The sequence below is a fragment of the Armigeres subalbatus genome, chromosome 2, assembly GCF_024139115.2.
Source record: "Armigeres subalbatus isolate Guangzhou_Male chromosome 2, GZ_Asu_2, whole genome shotgun sequence".
Lineage (NCBI taxonomy): Eukaryota > Metazoa > Arthropoda > Insecta > Diptera > Culicidae > Armigeres > Armigeres subalbatus.
The window spans coordinates 96071410-96092113 of record NC_085140.1 but is presented as its reverse complement, the minus strand read 5'-3'; the positions used below and the strand labels follow the sequence as shown (position 1 = coordinate 96092113).

Sequence of the window (20704 nt, the reverse complement as noted above, 5' to 3'; positions counted from 1 at the left end):
GCTCGTATCATTTTGCGGTAGTGGCTTACCCTATTAAGTTGCACTTTGGATCGGGCACTAGTAGCTGTTAAAACCCTTACTTGCTTTAGCTCCGGTATAGCTGATTCATCCAGTGGGTCAGGAACGATTGTGTCTACAAGCGGTTGTGACAGCCATGGTGATCCGGTCCACCAAAGACTGTTTTTCAACAAACCCTCCGGATACTCCCCTCTGGATATAATATCGGCTGGGTTGCATTCCGACCCCACATAATGCCATTCGTCATTTCTAAAATTGCTGCCACATGGTTGGCAATAAATACGTTCAATGCTGGCGGAGGTTTTTTAAGCCAACATAAAACAATATGGGAATCACACCAATATTTCACCACATCGAACTGAACATTCATCGATGATACTATTTTGTCTGCCAGTTCCACAAGGTGCCAGTTCCGTGCACCGCAGAGCTCTAATCTCGGGATTTTTAATGATTTGAAGGGCGCTACTCGTGATTCACTTGCGACTAGGCCGACGGTAACCGTTCCATCTTTGGCGATAGTCCTAATATACAGCACCGCTCCATACGCATGCAATGATGCATATGAGAAGCCGTGTAATTCGACTCTTGCTGAACCTGCTGGTACCACCAGATGCCGCTTACGAATCTGGTTGACATACGATAGCTGTTCCTGGAATCTTCTCCAATTCTGCAACAACTCTTCAGGCAGTATTTCATCCCAGTCTAAACCCAGACGCCATAAATCTTGCATGAGCAACTTGGCCACAGTGATGGTGGGACCAATAAACCCAAGTGGGTCGAACAAACGTCCAATGTCCGACAAAACAGCTCGCTTCGTTATCGACATCCTATATTCTGATTGGTTAACGTGAAATCCGAAATAATCATCCGTTGGATTCCAGATGAGCCCCAATGCCTTGATGGTATTGTTTACACCAGTTTCTTGGAAGTTAACTTGTTTCTCATGTAGGTGTTCCGGAATCGCGTCAAGTACTTCAGCGCTATTAGAACAGAATTTATGGACTCCGAATCCACCCTTCGCTAGTAATGCTGAAAGCTGATGATAAATGGTGACAACATCTTCGATGGACTCTCCTCCCGTTAGGAAGTCATCAATATAGCTGTTATTCTCTATAATGTCCGCAGCTATAGGGAATTCTTGTCCTGCGTCCTTCGCCAACTGCAGGAGTACTCGTGGGGCGTGATGAGGTGAGCTTGCGACCCCATACGTCACCGTTTGAAGCTCAAAAGTTCTTTCTTCTCCATTGACGTTCCACCACAAAATTCTTTGGAAGCGACAGTCTTCTGGAAACATTCGAATCTGGCGGTACATCTTGGGGATGTCCGCCGTCAAAACCACCTTGTGTGTACAGAATCGCAAGATTATCGTCAGCAGGTCACTCTGTACAGTAGGACCCACTGAAACTGCATCGTTGAGCGAAATACCTGATGTGGTTTTCGCTGACGCGTCAAAGACAACGCGGGTTTTCGTAGTCGAACTGGTCGCCTTGTAGACTGCGTGATGTGGAATGTAGTATCCACTCAAATCTGCGCTTTGCACTTCCTTCATGTGTCCTAGTTGTTCATATTCGGCCATGAATTGTTCATATTGCTCACGCCTTTCCGGATTCCTATCCAACGCAGCCTTCAATCGATCGAAGCGTTTCTTAGCAAGTTTGTAGGATTCACCAAGCTTATCCTTGAGTTCGTTGAAAGGTAGTCGTACTTGATAACGACCCTGCTCATCCCGAGTATGGGTTTGGTTGAAATGTTCTTCCACATCAGCCTCCGTTTTAGTGAACAGATCCTTTGTTGGAACGGATTCGACTTCCCAAAACCTTGTTAGTGTTTGGTTGAGTTCATCAAAACGATTGAATTGACAGACACGAGAGAGTTGTTTCGACCTTCGTGTATGAACTGAACCCCCTACAACCCAGCCCAGCTGAGTCTCCACCAATACTGCAGAACTATTTCCAAGTTTTACTCGACCGCCCTTTAAGAGGTCAAAGAATATTTCATTTCCAAGAATCAGGTCGATTTCTCCTGGAGTGTAGAACGAGGGGTCAGCTAGCGGTAAAGTGGATGGCAGAGACAAGGTGGTAACATTTATTTCAACAGCTGGTATGTTGGACGTGACTCGGGGTACAACCAAAAAGTCTAAATCGTATTGCAGATGGGTACCGAAACGAGGATGGATCGTAGTTGACACCAGATATTTGACGTTGGTTTGAATATCATTTAGACCATTGATCGGGAGATCAATTCGTTCCATTTTTAATTTAAGCTGTCTGGCCAACCTTTCCGTAATAATGTGGCTATCAGAGCCGGAATCTAGCAAGGCTCGAGATTTGATGATACTTCCTCCGTTGCCTATCACCAAAACTTCCGCTGTAGATAGCAGCACATGCCTCTTGACTGTTGTGGTGTGACCGCACAACGTACTAGCACTCTGTGGATCTGGAACGTTCGCGTCTTTGAGTTGAGACCGATCCGGCGCAGGCTGCCGCAGAGTGTTCTGATCTGCATCCTTCGTCGTATTCGTAGTACTGGAACCAACCGCGTTGCTACTAGAGTGTAATAAACTATGGTGTTTACGGCCACAACCTTGAGCCTTGCAGACTTGGTCCGAAGGACAATCAATGACACGGTGATTTCCCTTCAAGCAATTGTAGCACAGATTTGATTTCACAACTATAGCCTTCCGCTCCGATATGGACTGGTTTTGAAACTTGGAACATCGATAGATTGAATGGTCAGCCTTGCAACAGGGACAACTTTCCCTTGTAGTTTGGACAAAAGACTTTGAGACATTTTGCGAAGAAGGGCGCTGACTAAACGTTTGCCGTTGCTTAGATTGAACCGCTACCTGCTGAGGTCCTTGGTGTTGTGAGTGACTAGTCCGCACCAGAACACGTCCCCGTTCCCGAAGGAATTCAATAAACTCACTAAAAACGGGTAAGTCTCCTGACCCTAACTGCAATTCCCATTGCTCTTGAGATTCTCTATCCAACTTTTTGTACAACACATTGACAAGGAACAGCTCGGCCAGTCCCTCGACCTTGAATCCATGGCCGCTCAGAGCTTCCGTGTGTTTGGTGGAAATATCAACAAGTTTAGTAATAGACTTACCTCGGTTGTCTTTGGTTACCATAGGGATGTCGAGGATAGCATCAATATGCGTATCCATAATCAAACGCTTATCTTCGTATGCGTTCTCCAGTATGTTCCAGGCAAGGTTATAGTCATTACTGTTGATGACTTCCTGATCAATTTTATCTTTTGCATCTCCATCTAGTGAATTCCTCAGATGCAGAATTTTCATTGCAGGAGTTTCCTGTGGATATTTACTCATTATGCTTTGGAATAGGCTTTTAAAGCTGTACCAATTCACAGGATCTCCATTGAATCGAGGGAACGGGGCGTGTAGTTGTGGCGCTGGAGCTTGAACATACACCGGTTGCGGTGCGGCTAGTGCCACTGCACTGGGTGGTTTCGATTCTGATTCACTCTTCTTCGCTATTTTCGTCTGCAAGATAACATACAGCTGGTCATGCATTCTTTCAAATTTCATGTACTCCTGTCGATGTTCATCGCGAGTCTCTTTCGGAACGATCATAGATATTTCGGAATGTATTTTCTCATATTCATCCGAGCATCTTCGCAGTGTATCCAAGTGCAGCCGTAGAAGGTGAATGTTGACATCTTCCGGCTTCACACTTTCATTGATACGGATCAGCTTCTCGATCAGCAAATTGCGCCGATCAATTAACGATTCCATTTTGTACTCCATTATTCTTCGCTGCTCGGCAGCTTGCTTTGCAATTTTTGCTGAGAAACTGACGGAACTTGATTCCAATCGTCATTACCCGGCAAGGCACTCAAAATGTTTCTTCGTGGTATTTGAACCACCACACGCGGCGTTTCAGGGTCCGACATTCAATCACACTTCAATTTATGTTTGCTGCCTACACGGTAAGCTTCTCAATTTCTCACTAATCTGTGTGTCTCTTTTGCTCTTTGTGGCGTGACCACTTTTTTATGCTGCTGGAGCTTAATTACACGCACACTGTTGTGCGAGTCACTCAGTGCGAAGACCGACGATCATAATTCCCACGCAGCTCGTATGGCGAGACTGCATTCCTACACTGTGCTATTCGATTCGACCACTTTTTTATGCTGCTGGAGCTCAATTACACGCACACTGTTGTACCCCACACCACACTCACTTGGTGAAAACTGGGTGCTCACTCTATCAGCCGCTCGGGCATGTACTTTTCGTAGTTGCTGTAGGCTTCGCACGGCGAAGAACAGCTTTCACAAACACTCTTTGGAACACGGTTCCGAATCTCTTGCCCCGATGGCAATCACTAACACATGTGTCTCGGATAGGTTTCTTTTGAACTGTTGTAGTGAATTAGCAGCACAGTGCTGAAATTCAAGATGGCGGCGAACTTGTTGTGCCAAGGACACATCAACAAAATCGTGGCGTAATCCAACTTCCGGTTCGGAACTACACCAGACACTAGCACATCACTTCCCATTCACCAAAATGGCGAATTTTCAGTTTTCCTTCGCACAATCACACAATCCGCTACTACCACAGCTAACACCTCATGGAAGCGCAATTTTTCCACGAAACGACGCCAAAACGCACAATTTGTCACGGAAACGATCTCGACCGAAACTCTCAATACGGCGCGATTAAACTCCAAACTCCTGAAAATCCGGTCGAAACGGACCAAAATTAATGTCCAACGATAGCTCAAAACGCGTTTGGAATGGAGTTTATTTCTCGGATTGAAAATTAAACGTGACCGTCGTGTACAATGATTATTAGTGCTGTCCAATGAGCAGCTTGAAGTCGCTCGAAATTTCTTCCGTCCTGCTCGTTCTTTTTTGTCAACAAATGGACATGAGCAGGACAGGGAGAAACTTCGAGCTACTTCAAGCTCTCATTGGACAGCACTAATTATTAATCTCCTCTTTTCCGATACAGTGATGCCAGAACTCCAATATTATTTTAATTACACCGAGAAAGTTTTCAGTTTAAAATTTATGTGTCTATTTTGCAGTTAATCCTCGGGTGTGCAAACAAGTCAAACTCGTTCGGTGGTCTTATATTCCATTTTAATATCATGATCCACTTTATCATGTGATAAACCTCGTAATCTGAACTGGCCGTAACCGTGTCTGAGCTAACTTGGCGTCCGATCTCTATATTCTATTACTGCGGGAAAAATTGACTGATTAGTGTTTGGCAATTTTTTCAAAAACATTCCTTTGCACTTTCAGTTTGTTAAAAATTAAAAAGGAATTAAAATTTGAAATCTTTGCGAGTGTTTCATCGAATATTTTCTAATGTTTCACTAATACGGTGCTAATTGAGCTGTGCAACAAAATGTCCGAAGTTAGAGCGAAGAAAATCCTTGCAGATTTAGTGAAAAAATCCGGGTGAGTATGCTGAGTATAATTTTGTTTACAAACGAATTGTGGATAACAATTTATTCATCGGTACCCAACCCAGATGCACTTATTCCGTAGACAATGTCCTGACCATTTTCCGCAACAAGGACGCCAAGTACAGTAACAAACGGTTAGGCGCGCTTCTAACGCAATTATTCAAGACCACTCCGAACGGAGCAAAGTATGTGGATGAGTTTGTATCGTCCAATCCGAAGGACTCGTACGCAGCTTTGGTTCTGTTGCTGAACAACTTCCTTCAGGACTGCAAGAACCTGCAAGCGGAAAAATCGGCCACAGTTGCACAAACGCAGCCACCGGTCATCGATTCCGTTTCGAAGCGAGCTGCCATGTTCGAGAGCCCTCCGCTGTCGTCGACACGAATCGTTTCGGAGCAGCAGATTACGCCTGAGAATGTTCAAGAGATTAAGGAAAAAATCGTCAAGGCCACCTCCGGTTCGACGGTGAACCGTTCGTCGGGATCCATACCGGCGGCGTTGGTACCGCAAACCTTCGAATATACGGCCAGAAAGGGAACGATCGTTTCGTGGAACTTCAACTACGAGGAACTGTATCCGATGCAGAATAAAAACGTGGCCGCCATCCCGCTGAGCTCGCAGGAGCCAATTGTGATGAAGGAACTGCTGGATTGTTTGGTTGGGGTGAAAGGGTCGCTCATAGTGCCGAAAAAGAGCATTCGAACCATAAGTTTGTTCCCGGTGGAATTCGAGGTGTCGGATCAGATCGAAGAATCGCTGCGGGATATTGTGCGAGAGATTCTTCCTCTGGCGTCGCATTATTCGCAGGTTCGCTAACTATATTTATACAAATCCTAGAATGCTGCACAATCGTGTCTGTCTCACAATTCCTTCATTACAGGTACAAGATTTTATCACCGCATCTAGTTCCCTTGAAAGTGGACAAGTTTTGCAAGCCCTGCGGGCTGCACTTCAAGCCATCATCAAAGACTACTATCTCTCTATAACGCAGCTGGAGGATCTATTCCTGAAGCAGCAACTTACGTTCCACAAGTTGCTGTACTTCCTGCGACCGGTGTTTCACACGATGGAAGTCCTAGCGGAAACTGTGACCGCCATCCGTCAGACAAATTGTCGCGGAGGAACGGCACTAACACTCCTCTACGATAAAATAATTGCGACAACGGGCGACGAAAAGAGTCGAAAGGTGCTGATCCACCTGATCGAAATGGCTGCCGTGCCCTACATGGAAATGCTCCAGCTATGGATTTTCAACGGAGTGATCCACGACACTCGTAAGGAGTTTCTAGTCGAGCACCACGCGTTGGATTTGAACGAGAACGACATGATGGATTACTGGGAGAAGCAGTACGTAATCCGAACAGACAAAGTTCCTTGTTTCCTCAACGAATACGCGGACATCATCCTCAGCACAGGAAAATATTTGAACGTAATTCGAGAATGCGGCAGCTCAGTCGACTATCAGCAAAAAGTTTGTACGACTTTGAAGTACACTCATTCCGATCATCAAACGTACATAAAGGTCATCGAAGATGCTTACAATTACGCTTCCTCGTCGCTGTTGAATCTCATTATGGACAAGTACAACCTCATGGGGCGGTTGTATTCCGTAAAGCGTTACTTCCTTCTGCAGCAGGGCGATTTCATCGATCAGTTCATGGATATCTGTGAGGAAGACCTCAACAAGGACGTCGACGAGCTTCGCCCGATGCGACTGGAGAATCTTCTCGAGGTCACACTGAACATGTCTTCCGCTCGCTACGATGAGTACAATGACGATCTTAAAACTATGCTTCTACCGTACGGAATAGTAACTCAAATTTCCAAAATTGTCAAAACGGAAGACGTTTTTCTGGACACGCTTGGCGATACATCGCAACTGAAGGGGATCGAATGTTTCACCTTTAACTACAACGCCCAGTGGCCGGTTTCGATCGTGCTCAACCGATGGACCATCTCCAAGTATCAGATGATTTTCCGCCAGCTGTTCTATCTGAAGTACGTCGAACGGATACTGTGCCGCGTCTGGATCGCTAACAATCGCACGAAGCAGTTTGCGCCGCAAACGGCAAAGCTTTATCGGTCGGCATTTACTCTGCGCCAGAAGATGCTGATTGCCATCCAGAGCTTTGAGTCGTACATGATGATTGAGGTCATTGAGCCCAACTGGCATCATTTCTACCAGAACATCAAACAGGTAAGTCGCTGTTGCTCATTGGCGTCGAAAGAGATTCACGGGTTCACGGATCCAGATAGCCTAAATGCAGACTTTCAAGGTTCTGTAGCTACCAACTACCAATCAAATCGTCGACGCAGGAGTTTAAATCTGGAGATTTTCGTTGATCGTATGTTCTCTCACCGACGAAGGATCCCAACTTTCTGCTCTGTTAAGTATTGATGGTAGTAATGGAAAGCTCCCATGGTTGCAACGTAATCGGGTAACGGTAACGGGAAATCATGGTTCGATTTCGGAGAGAAAGCCATGGTAATTGTTCGCCACCACGCTATCAGGTGACCTTCTTGGTGCTGTGCCACAAAAACTGCTTACCACTTACATTGAAAATTGTGCCACCATGAAGCAGTACAGTAGCAACTAACACTATCGTTCGAAACTGTTACGTACCTAAAATACATAACCGCTTCTTATCTACAGAAGACAATCAATCACAAGTATTTGCAAATATATTTTCGTTCATCTATTTCAGATCAAAAACGTTGACGACGTGCTCAAATACCACCAGGACTTCTTGGATCAGTGTATGGAAAACTGTATGCTAACCGATCAGGACCTGCTGAAATCCATCATCAACCTGTGCAACATCTGTATTCAGTTTTGCAAATTTCTCGCGGTAAGTGCTTCAAACCCTATTTCCCTCTACACCAATAGAACACCCCATCCTGGTTCAGCACCACACTCAAGAAAATGTTTCCTTTTTTTCTCTACGATTTTTTGTCTCGTTTTTTTCTCTCTCTCTAACGCGGGGACGCTGCTTGATATTGTAAACGTGTGCGTTGTACTTGCGTGCGTGCGTGTGTGCTCCCTCCTAATCGGATCGTCACAATCGTACTACGACTTTGTCATGGCGGACAACAAGGAGGCACAGCGACACTTCGTTGATGCCGAGCTCTGCTCGATGCTGGCCTCTACCGACGATTTTTCGCTGTCCTCCGAGTCGGACTATGACTTTGCATGCCAGCAGGTATCTATAAATGGGCGCGCAATGCTGATGCTTTCTGTTGTTTGCACACACTAAAAGCGTAATGTTTTTCACTGATAAACAGACGTACTGTACAGGAATATTTTGCTGTCGACACTATCGTACAAAATTTAAAAAAAAAATCATTGTTACGGCCTCATTCATTTTCTAAGGTTTTGATTTGACGATCCTTTTTATCATTTAAAAAAAACTAACTTCCGTTGAATAAAACTTAATATGCGATAGGTCGAGGGCAAAATCTACCGTGCAACGTCAACGTACCGAAGGCATTAAGACGCTTCCATGCTCAGCTATTTATGTATAATTCATTAATAGAAACATACATCGCCTTTTTGTTTAAATTAATTATTATTTGCTATGACTAACAATTCAGCACAACAATAAATAGCAAAACAGAGCGCTGCTGAAATCAATGCTTTCAAGTTAGAAAAAAAAGCCAAAGATCATGGCTTTTTTACTATAATAATTAATGGATTACTACAGCATCCCCTATTTAACCATGAATTAGATTACTCCTAAATTTGATGCAGCTTCAGCGAAACCAACCGGGATTGGCTTAGTGAGAACATCAGCTGTTTGTGATTTGGAGTTAACATGGTGTAACGATATCGTCTTTCTTTCAAGCTGTTCTCGCACGAAGTGTTGTCTCAGATCGATGTGCTTGAGGCGAATAACCGATCTCCTTCTCCGCCAAACAAATCACATTTTGGTTGTCACAGAATATTGAAACTTGGACGTCTATCTGGAATATTTCGCCAAAGAAGCCGCGCCACCACATAGCCTCTTGAGTTGCACTTACAAGAGCCATGTATTCTGCTTCTGTACTAGATAAGGCTACGGTTGGTTGTCGCCTACAAGTCCAGGCCGCTGATCCACCACCGTATTGGAAAGTGTATCCTGTAACAGAACGACGAGTGTCGAAATCATTGCCCCAATCGGCATTGCTTGCAGAAAATTAACTTCTTCGATCTCGTTCCTTTCAGATACCGCAGAATTCTTTTGGCCGCTATCCAATGTTCTTCTCCGAAACCATTGCTGAAACTGTTAATAACATTCACAGCGTAAGCTATAACCGGTCGTGTACAGAGGGCTACGAATTGCAACCTTCCCACCAATTCTCGAAATGGAACCCTTTTTATTTGTTGGTTCTGCGATCCTGAGTTCGATTTGCGCCTTGTCAATCTCATATTTGGATCCATTGGTGTTGATACAGTGTTGTAGGGTATAATGCCCAATAGTGAACCCCCTAGTAGCGAAATTTTGCTCTTCCTGGCATAAGGAGTGGAAATTTTCAAAATATTATTTTTGCGTGATATCTAATATCAAGCTCTGCATCTCCTCTTCACGCTACATACATAAAACCCCCAAATAAACGACGTTATTCGTTGATATTAACATTTTAAAGTCTGACTGAATTCGCCCTATAGTAGACCCCCTGGGGGTCCATAATAGGAAATTGCTTCCCTATAGTCGACACTTCATTTGATTTTTATGTTCCGTTTCGGGACGTTCTTCTTCCCTATTATGGGCCCCCCTAAATATTCCTATAATGGACACTCTCGTGTTTATTTTTTATAGAATTGTAAAAAATCATCTAATTTTACTTTCCATAGCATTTCCAATGCATGTAATCAAATCATAGGTGGGTTCTCCCGATGGAATTTCATAGCAAAATGTTTACATTGTGCTGTAATAATGCAAAAATGGCTGGAGGGTCCACTACTGGTTGGGGGTCCACTATTGGGCACTTTACCCTAGTTTGTTGGCGTTCCAGCAGTTCTTCAATGTACTTTTCTTGGTCCAACATAAATGTGTCATCTTTACTGGAAATTCGCATTTCAAGTACCTGCCTTGCCTCTCCTATAGATCCTTCATGTGAAATTTTGACATCAGTTCCTTCTTCACAGATTCTATCACATCTTGATCCGTTGAGAACAATAAGAAATTGTTCACATAGACGGCGATTACAAAAATAACGTCTTTCTCTATATTGAAGTGAACGCACGGATCAAAATTAGATCGCTTCAAACCCATACGCTTCAATTCGGCATCCAACTTCAAGTTGTAGACACGGCTCGCTTGCTTGAAACCGTAAAGCGCCTTCACCAACCGACACACCTTTTTGGGAGCATTTCTATCGATGAATCTCGCCGGTCAACTCTCCTTGGAGGAAAGCCGTTACTGCATCCATTTGATGTATATACATTCCTTGTTGTGCCGCCAATGCTAACAGGAAACGAATGCTTGTGTATCTAACCACCGGCGAGTAGGTTTCGTTAAAGTCTCCTTTATCCTGTAAAAACCCTCCCTTGACCTGTAAAAACCCTTTTATGACTAGCCTTGCCTTGTATCGCTCTACAGTCCCGTCTGAATTGATTTTACGCTTGAAGGCCCATTTGCACTCCAAATGCTTCCTTCCGTCTGGTAACTCGGTTAGAATCCACGTCTTGTTGATATTCAATGTCTGTTTCTCAGCTTCCATGGCCTCACACCACAAAAGCTTACGTTCATCAGTCTCCATTGCATCATGAAACGATTGCGGCTCGGGTTTATTGAATACCTGTGACTTAACAAACGTTTCAGGAAGTACACTGTACGTCATATCAAAATGTTGAAATACGCTCCCGCCCACTGCGTCTGACAGCAATACGCTATATTCTTCTTATTGGGTGCGCAGGTGGTGCAATACGAATCGCCTCGATGGTGTCATTTGCGCTGTCGTAATCCGTTTCATTGTCAACATCATCCTCTGTCGACTGGTTTACTTCGTTAGTTGCGATAAGTACTTCTGGTGTATTGGCAACTTCATTAGCTGCATCCATCCCACAGTGGGGAAATTCCTACCCAAAAAGGTACCTATTTATTGCGGCTACTTGCTGCGCCGGAAAAATACCATTCCTAAAGGGAAAATCCACGACAAATCGAATGGTGCTATTTTCATGCACCGGAAATTATGGGAACTGGCCGTTTTGCCCCATTTACTCCTAAAAATCATATTTTTTCTATGACAGCTACAATTTAAAGTCGATTGCGGCTAACTATTTCTATGTTGTCTGATGCTAATTAAGTAGAAAATACGAGTGGTATCTATTCCGACCTTAAACCATGACTGGAAGTGGCTGTTTTGCCCCATTTACCCCCGAAATCGTATTTTTTTCTATGACAGCTTCGATTTAAAATCAATTGCGGCTGTCTATTTCTATGTTTTCTGATGTTTAGTCAGTAGAAAATACGAATGGTATGAATTCCGGCCTTGAAAAATGACTGGAAGTGGCTATTTTGCCCCATTTACCCACGAAAATCGTTATTTTTCTATGACAACTGCAATTTAAAATCGATTTCGGCCAACTATTTCTATGTTTTCTGATGCTTAGTCAGTAGAAAATACGAAGGGTATCTATTCCGACCTTATACCATGACTGGAAGTGGCCGTTTTGCCCCAGTTACCCCTGAAATCGTATTTTTCTATGAAAGCTACAATTTAAAATGAATTGCGGATGACTATTTCAATGTTTTCTAATGCTAATTTAGTAGAAAATACAAATGGTATAAATTGCGGCCTTGGATCATAATTGGAAGTGGCCTTTTTGCCCCATTAAACTTCGATATTTCAAATTGTAGTTGTCATAGAAAAATACGATTCCAGGGGGTAAATGGGGCAAAATGACCACTTCCAGTCGTGGTATAAGGTCGGAATAGATTCTACTCGGCCACTTCCTGTCATGATTCAAGGCCGAAATTAGCATCCGAATACATAGAAATAATTAGCCACAATCAATTTTAAATTGTAGCTTCCAGAAAAAAAATCGAAGGTGAATGGGGCAAAATGGCCACTTCCAGTCATTTTTCAAGGCCGAAATTTATACCATACGTATTTTCTACTAAACTAGCATAAAAAACAGAAATAATCAGCCGCATTTGATTTTAAATGGTAGCTGTCATAGAAAAATACAATTCCAGGGGTAAATGGGCAAAACGGCCACTTCCAGTCATGGTATAAGGTATTCCGACCTACCGTACTCCGTTTTCACTATTTTCCTACTAAATTAGCATCAGAAAACATAGAAACAGTTAGTCGAAATCGATTTTAAGTTGTAGCTGTTATAGAAAAAAAATCGATTTTCGTGGGGAAATGGGGCAAAATAGCCACTTGCAGTCATTTTTCATGGCCGGAATTTATACCATTTGTATTTTCAACTAAACTAGTATAAGAAACAAAGAAATAGTCAGCCGAATATGATTTTAAATTGTAGCTGTCATAGAAAAATACGATTCCAGGAGTAAATGGGGCAAAACGGCCACTTCCAGTCATGGTATAAGGTCGGAATAGATACCACTCGTATTTTCTACTTAATTATCATCAGAAAACAAAGAAATAGTTAGCCGCAATCGATTTTAAATTGTAGCTGTTATAGAAAATATATGTTTTTTAGGGGTAAATGGGGCAAAACGGCCTGTTCCCATAATTTTCGGCGAATGAAAATAGCACCATTCGATTTGTCGTGGATTTTCCCTTTAGGAATGGTATTTTTCCGGCGCAGCAAGTAGCCGCAATAAATAGGTACCTTTTTGGGTCGCATTTTCCCCACTGTCCCTTTGTTCCCTTTGTCCTTTGTTTAATAACTCCACCGGTAATTCATTTGCAGATCCAGCTTCCAAAACCTGTGCGGTATTTCAAACGGCTTCATTCAAGAAAACGGCATCACGGGATATATACACTTTGCCAGAGCTTGGACACAGAGAACAGACATACAAGTCCGTTCTCAATCATGTGTAAGGAATTTAACGGACGTTTTGAAACGCAACACAAGTGGCTATCTCGTGGAGGCGCTGGCATCGCATAGTTTCTCTCATCAAGAAGCTGTCAACATTTTAGGCGCCACCGCCCACCATAAACATAAGCAACAGATACTCCTCCTCCTCCTTCTTTCTAACACTACCGCAAGTGATTTCTCTGCCATCATGGAGCGCATGGTTCGTTTTGTGACCCTTTCCATTAGCCACAGTCATCGTCACAGCCAGCAGCGAAGCACTAAAATGATGAAAAGGCCATAATTTGTGCTCACACTTTAAGTTTATTTCGCTGGAAGTCAGACAGCATTGGAATTTTATTAAATCAGCTTCACAATTAATTTTCTACTTTTTTCATTGCTACTAATGACATTGATAGAAAATATTTTACGTCTCATAGAAATTGCAATCAATCAGGAGAATAAAGCTTATGCTGAAATCACAGTAAACTGGACATACTTCAGCAAATCATTTTGCTTTAACTAGAATTCAGATTTTGGTGTGCAAATATATTCATGATTTTTCAATTATTCATGGCCCGTCTAGTCTTCCAATTCACGTTATGTATAGAAATATAACTGAATAACTGTTTTAGAACACTATCTCTCTTCGACAGTAGTTAAAACTTTTATAAGCATATAATTTTTCACCAATATGAGAAGTGGCTTGAGTAACAGAAACTCTACTTGAATGTTTAAAGGTACGAAAAAGTGTTTTGCAAAAAATATTTTTTTACCTTGTTGGTTCCATAGTGCCTGAAAAATAAACATCAACAGTTATCACGTGCTGGAAGAGGCGGCAAGCTTGGTATCATTTTGGCGCGCAATGTTTGTTTGATGAAATATGACAGCTAGTACGCTTGTCGCCATGAAAGACACCTAGCGCCACCAAACGACGTATTGCCACAGTCAGTATTGTAACGTACTTTGATTTACACAGCTTTTTGAGTAAAATTTGTTCTAGCCTGGATGTCTGTTATCTGTGGTTTAACCATTTTATATTGCTTTCAAAATATTCATCTAGAACGAATAACAATTAAAACCACAAAAATGTGTTTTGTTTTGATGCAGATGCCTCATTTTGATTTTGAAGTGCTTCCACAGAAAGTCGTTCAAAAATTAGAAGATGACTCTCAAAAGTTATTTCTGAAGGTTTTTTGCAATATTTTTGGATAACACCGATGGTATTTTTACAGGATTATCAGCAGAAAACGAAGAAACCTCCTAAAGAAATTTTTCACAAGAGCCATATGAGGATCCTTGCATAAATTATTTGTAAATAAATTTCCACAGCCTAAAGAGGATTTCTAAAACGATTTGCGCAATAATTTATGAAGAGATTGCCGCAAGTTGGCTCTGAAGATTTACCGCAGGCTGTTTTTAAAAAAAAATTAAAAAAAAAGTTTAGGTTAAAAAAAAAGATTTTTGCTGAAATTCCAATACGGTCAAATAATGTTGCAATAGTGTTAGGTTTTGTGTTATTTGTTTCTTGATTCGAATTCAGATAATTGTTTTACTAAAGTTTTGTTTAAAACCGGAGCTGCACTGTCTAATTCCTTAATCTCTACGCAAGTTTGTACTGTGATCAATAATTACAACAAAGTTGCATACACTGGATTCTGTTTTTACACGATTTACATTTTCTCAATTTTCCACTCATTCTAAATGTTGAACGCATATGAATTATCATGTGATTTTTCTATGATTTATTCTGGATTTTTTGAAACATGTTGCGAAGATTTTGGGGGTAAATTGAACTCACACGATCAAAAATACGAGCGAAAAAAAATCGTGTAAAAACAAAATCCTGTGTAATTTATTACTTCACAAGAAATTATGGCCTTGGCAGATTTTTTTTTATTATTTGCCAAGTTTATCTAAAATCAATTATGGTCAAATCTGACCTGAACATTCTTTGTATATCAATGTATCTTGTGCCGAACTTTATAAAGCTCGATCAACAAAAAATAAACCGTCGTTCGGGGTATCATTGGGCCTAGGGGGTAAGATTGGGCCAAAACGAAAAATGTTTCAACTCCTAATATCTCAGAAACTGTTACGAATTTTGATGAAAACTTCAAACGGTTCGAAATTATATTAAAAATCATGTCTAGAAATCACAAAACAAATTCCAAGAACTAATTGTGCTCGTACCATATAGTGCTTGGAATTTGAATGTAAAAACTATTGATCGAATGAACCCGTATTAAAATAGTGTCAGTAATAATCCACAAATCTATTACATAACTAGTTTTCAGATCGATGGATACCTGGTTATCATGTTACGATAATCTGTTGTTGTTTTATCGAATTTTATGAATATTTTCATAGCGGTTCTGGTTTTTCGTAGCAACGAGCAATACGCGCTAAAAAGGGGTGTGATTGGGCTAGGGACGTTCCGATACTTCCGATATATCGGAATATCGATATTTTTGTTTCGATATCCGATATTTTTGTATCGATATTTTGCTTTCAATATATCGGTCATATCGATATTTTTGCTTTCGATATCGATATATTGAATCAGAACAAAGTAACACAAAAAATATATAGCTTAAAAATAATAGCTTTAACAACTCAACACTTTACATTGACGCGCCGTTGTGCTATATCTGGCGTACCTTTCTTATGCGAATTGAATTATATATTAGACGTGTTCCAATGATAGATTAGATAAATAAACTTTGTTTAGTCATTAGAAAAAGATTTGTGGAAATGGGAATTTCTAAGAATTGGAAAACGTATGATAATTTCCTTCCAAAACTCAAAAGAATATCCCGTAGGAATTAAAGAGAATTTCCTCAGGAAGTTCAAAATATTTCTATGGGTTTTTTGATGAAAATTTTGATTTTTTTTTTCGGATGGCAATTTTTGCGTAAATTTTGAAGAATGCCCGTGAAAATCTAAGAGAATTTCCTGCCGAAATTCAAAGGAATTTGATGTGAAACAAAATGATAATTTCCCGTGAAAGCTTAAGAGAATTTCCTTTTAAATGTCAATGGATTTTCTCGTGATAATTCTGAATTTTCTTTGAAAATTAAATTAGAAAAAAAAAACTTCCGTGAAAATTCTGAAGAGAGAAAATTTCTCGAAACTTCAGTTGATTTTTTCGAGCGAACGGGAGATAGTGAGGCAGTATCATGCCGAAAATGCCTCCGCTACCGGTTAGAACAACGACAGACGCCGCCGCCGATGATTGTTGGGCTAGCACACTCTAGATGGATTAAGTAATAGAAAAAAATCATTTCTAATAATTATTGTAAAGGGGTAATATGGTAATAGGGTAAATGATATATTTTGGACAAGCCTGAGCTTCTTCGATCAATTTTAGATAATGTGTAGGAAAATTTGTATCGAAAATATGATTATTGCATACTTTTACCTCAACTCTAGCGGCTTCTGATGAGAATTCACAAATCAACTATTATTTATCTTTAAAATTATCTAAAATGTAAAGCTTTCTACCAAAGTGCCTGCTGGATGCCAGTATGCAGGAGAACATGCATTAAAAGACTCTTCGTAACATGCACCTGAAACACGTTTAAATTGGTTCAAACGGCAATCTTGAGGTCCTGCGGCCAAAGTTTGATTGTAATTGAGATACTAACATATTCCAATCGCTTAACATGAATTTGAGACGGATAAAAAAGAAGTGACCAAAATGAAGTTATGTTTTTATGCATCAGACATTTATTGGTCACCCCATGTACAGTACATGGATGAACCATTAATTGCCAACTTTCAGGCTGTTTTCAATGATATCGATAAGATTGCGAAACAATGTTAATTTCTGGTTTAATCTATGTCAGTTAAGCAAATAAATGCATTTAAATGAATGTGGATACGTGTAGGTAAGTCAAACCATTGAGATATGTTGGTGGCCATTTTTAAATTAGGAGAAAATGACTCTGTCCAAAATATATGCATTTCCCATGTCGAAATTATATATTTGATGTCCAAAAAGAAAATATTTCAGTTCGCAGTATATCACAGTTTACACCTAGTAAATGTAATTTACTCAAAAATTGGGCAATGGAGACACAAGACTAATCATAGGTTATGTATTTGGATGAACCTAGTGGTTTTCAATTGTTTTATACTATTCAATCTCGATATATTTTGTAATGGATGTCCTGCGCTTGTCCAAGATACATCATTTACCCTACTATAGTAATTAAATAACTAAAACAAATATATAAATATTCTCATTTCTGAAATATCATATGATTTTCCGATATATCGATATTTTCATTCCAATATATCGGTGATATCGATACTTTGATTCGATTATCGTATCGAATCAAATATCGATATTTTGAAGTATCGGAACGTCCCTAGATTGGGCCAAGCTTTTGGTTGATTTGCCATACATTGTTGGTAAGAGCCTTAATGTAGGCAATTATTTTTAATGAACGATTGAATCGTTGCATCGTCACCGCTGAACTTTATTGTATTTGGCCCAATGTCACCCCCTGTGAGGGGTGAGAATGGGCCAATTTTAAACAACATATAACTTTGAAGAATTTCTCTCATTTATTATTTTTCCCTCAAACAGTGGTAAATTTATTGTTCAAGCTTGTACTAAACTAATTAGAACTTGATTCCAATGTTAACTACTAGAGCTTTGTAACATTTATTTGGAGCATACCACATGTTGGCCCAATGACACCCCCGTAGAAGAAACTGACAATAACGGAACAAAACATGCCAGAACAATCATCTCATTTTAAAAGCGGTGCTTATTGAATTAGTTTGGGCCGTTTAGTTTTTTTTTACTTAGCTTCCATACTTTTAGTGGTGAATAGAGTCATCTAGAGTGATTGTAATACTAACTGCGGGTTACTTAGTATGTAGAGGAAATGCTAATAAAATACTAAGATGAAAAGCAGGCCAAGTTCCAGTTGGAATGTATATAGCCATTGAATAAGAATATTATAAAAACCAAACTTGAAGTGAAGACGTTCAGTAAATTGTGATAAAAAAATTATATTTCACGTGTATTTGACTAAATCGCGCGGAATTGACGCGGAAAAAAATTCAGGATCTCCGTAACAACCCTGTACATATTCAAATGGCCCATTCGTCGATGCCACAACACAATGTCTTTTTCCTCCTTTGCCCCTCATGAGACTTGTATATGGGACAAACAGAATTTGTAGAGACCACCACTTTCTTGGCCAATGGCAACCACTTCCAGACCACTTCGTTGGAAGCCGAGCTTACCTCGCATGTACCTTTGCGAATCGTCACAGAGTAGCCACCGCTACAAATTTTACTCACGGACACCAGATTGAGCGCCATATCAGGAATGTGCAGCACGTTGGACAGTGTAATGTTGCACGTGCTATCTCCGACATCAACTTTGATTTGGACACTTCCTACCGCTTCTACCATGGACACAGCATTATTTGCTGTTGCACCTTCTCCATATTGTCCATGACAATATGGAGATGGAACTTCAATGACTATTATCTCAGTATGCGAAAAACGGTATGGGACTGATATACGAGTGGGGGCTGTATTCTGTAACGTAACAGATATCATGGGAAGGAAAGGGTTAACAGCCAAAGCATCTGCTTTTCTGCTCATCAGCTGCAACTGCAGTTCAATCATATCAACATGCAGTTGTTGAACTTGAGACGGCAAGGAAGCCAACGGGAGCAGTTGTATCGATTGATGTTGATCAGTGACATAGCGACGAATTAAACGGATGCTCTGCTCATCTCTACAGGATTGACAAATGAATATCACCTTGCCTGCGGAAAACGCTTCTTTCATGTTGCGAAGTTCGAGTTCGAGTGTTTCTCTCTTTCTTCAATATGTGAGTTTTCAAGGCGGAATGAAAACAAAAACTATCGTATGACCGACGGAATTGTACGAGAAACTCAATAATTTTCTTATCACTCCAGTATTTTATTTCGCTAGATTTAGATTAGGGACGCGGCAGGTATTTTCGTCTCTTCGTCATAGTCTCGAAAACCAATAAAAGAGACGCTTTTTTGTAAAACTCATACGTACCAAATCGTAAGCTCAGGAGAAACGTTCTGCTATAGTGGAGTTCTAGCAAATGTACGTTGCTTTCGTTGGTTTTAGCCCCTACGACGATGGACGGAAATACCTGCCGTGTCCCTACCACTTGTTTATGTTTAATGTTGCTATTTGAATTCCATCTGCAACATAATTTTTGAACTTGATTCTATGACTCTACGTTAGGGAGTATGTTGTTTTCTTTCACACCATATGAATAAAAAATCATTTGTTTGAAAACAAAAATCTTTCATGGGGGGAGAAGGGGGTTGTAAAACCCAGAAATATTGTTCGCGTAATGTTTGTACGACCCTTCAAATTTAGGATCCTTACCCAGCTATTCAAAAACATTTTGAAAACCATCAATTTTTCATTTCATGTGTCTATGTTTTAACCGCCGCAATAGAACAATACATAACTAAATTATTGATTATGAATTAATAGAAAACAATCCATGCACATAAAAAATATTAAATCGATTTCATAAAAAAGGTCTTACATTCAATCACGACACGCTTTATCCGTTTTCGCAAAATGTCCCAAACAGTTTGTTGTGGAACAAGATTCGCTGCCTGACATTTTTCATTCACCTCATTTCTTAAACAGAAAAACATTTTACTTTCTCAGGATGCCACCTCGATGGAACCTACCGAAACGTTTTCCGAACGGGTAGAACACTTTCACTCCGACTTCACCAACCAATTGATGTCACTGCTGCGGAAGATCACCGACATCGCCACGCAAAACCCTTCACAAAAGTTCATCAATCTCATCCACAGGTAGCTATTCGATCGATTTTATTTGTGCATTGACTAATGTCTTATTTTTTTTCAGGATCAACTTCAACTCCTACTACAGCGATAACTTTGATAGCTAAGGAGCAAACATTACATGAAAAGGTCGGTAAGAACCATTTTAAACCAATTCTTATGGATTCGTATTGCCAAAGTGGTCGTATCTACGCTTGAGTGGACACAATTTTACGTTCCTTAAGAGTCCTTTTTTAACAAATCTACAAATTCAGTAATTGAAAACGCTTATTGCCAACGCTAGACAATTAGTACGTACCTAGAAAAGGGAAAGTGTATTTTAGATAATCTCAATCGATGGAAGGATTTCGCCCCCAGTTTCTCAGTCGTAAATAATGCAATGTCTCCAATTACAAGTCAAATGTACTACGATATGTTTTTTGTTCAATCGAGGAAATTGATAG

General features: G+C 40.6%; 1 protein-coding gene across 2 annotated transcripts; it reads left to right on the top strand.

The window, feature by feature from the left end:
- The first annotated feature begins 5239 nt into the window (after positions 1-5239).
- LOC134210165 (gamma-tubulin complex component 2 homolog) lies at positions 5240-20672 on the top strand. Of its 2 annotated transcripts, XM_062686186.1 has the most exons (7): positions 5240-5448; positions 5522-6263; positions 6337-7653; positions 8162-8305; positions 8552-8656; positions 20119-20270; positions 20326-20672. In XM_062686186.1, the coding sequence occupies exons 1-7, from the start codon at positions 5396-5398 to the stop codon at positions 20366-20368; spliced, it is 2556 nt and encodes an 851-aa protein (XP_062542170.1). In that variant the 5' UTR covers positions 5240-5395; the 3' UTR covers positions 20369-20672. The 2 variants fall into 2 exon arrangements, with proteins under 2 accessions (XP_062542170.1, XP_062542171.1); XM_062686187.1 differs by lacking the exon at positions 8552-8656 and having other exon boundaries at positions 5241-5448.
- The last annotated feature ends 32 nt before the right edge of the window (positions 20673-20704 follow it).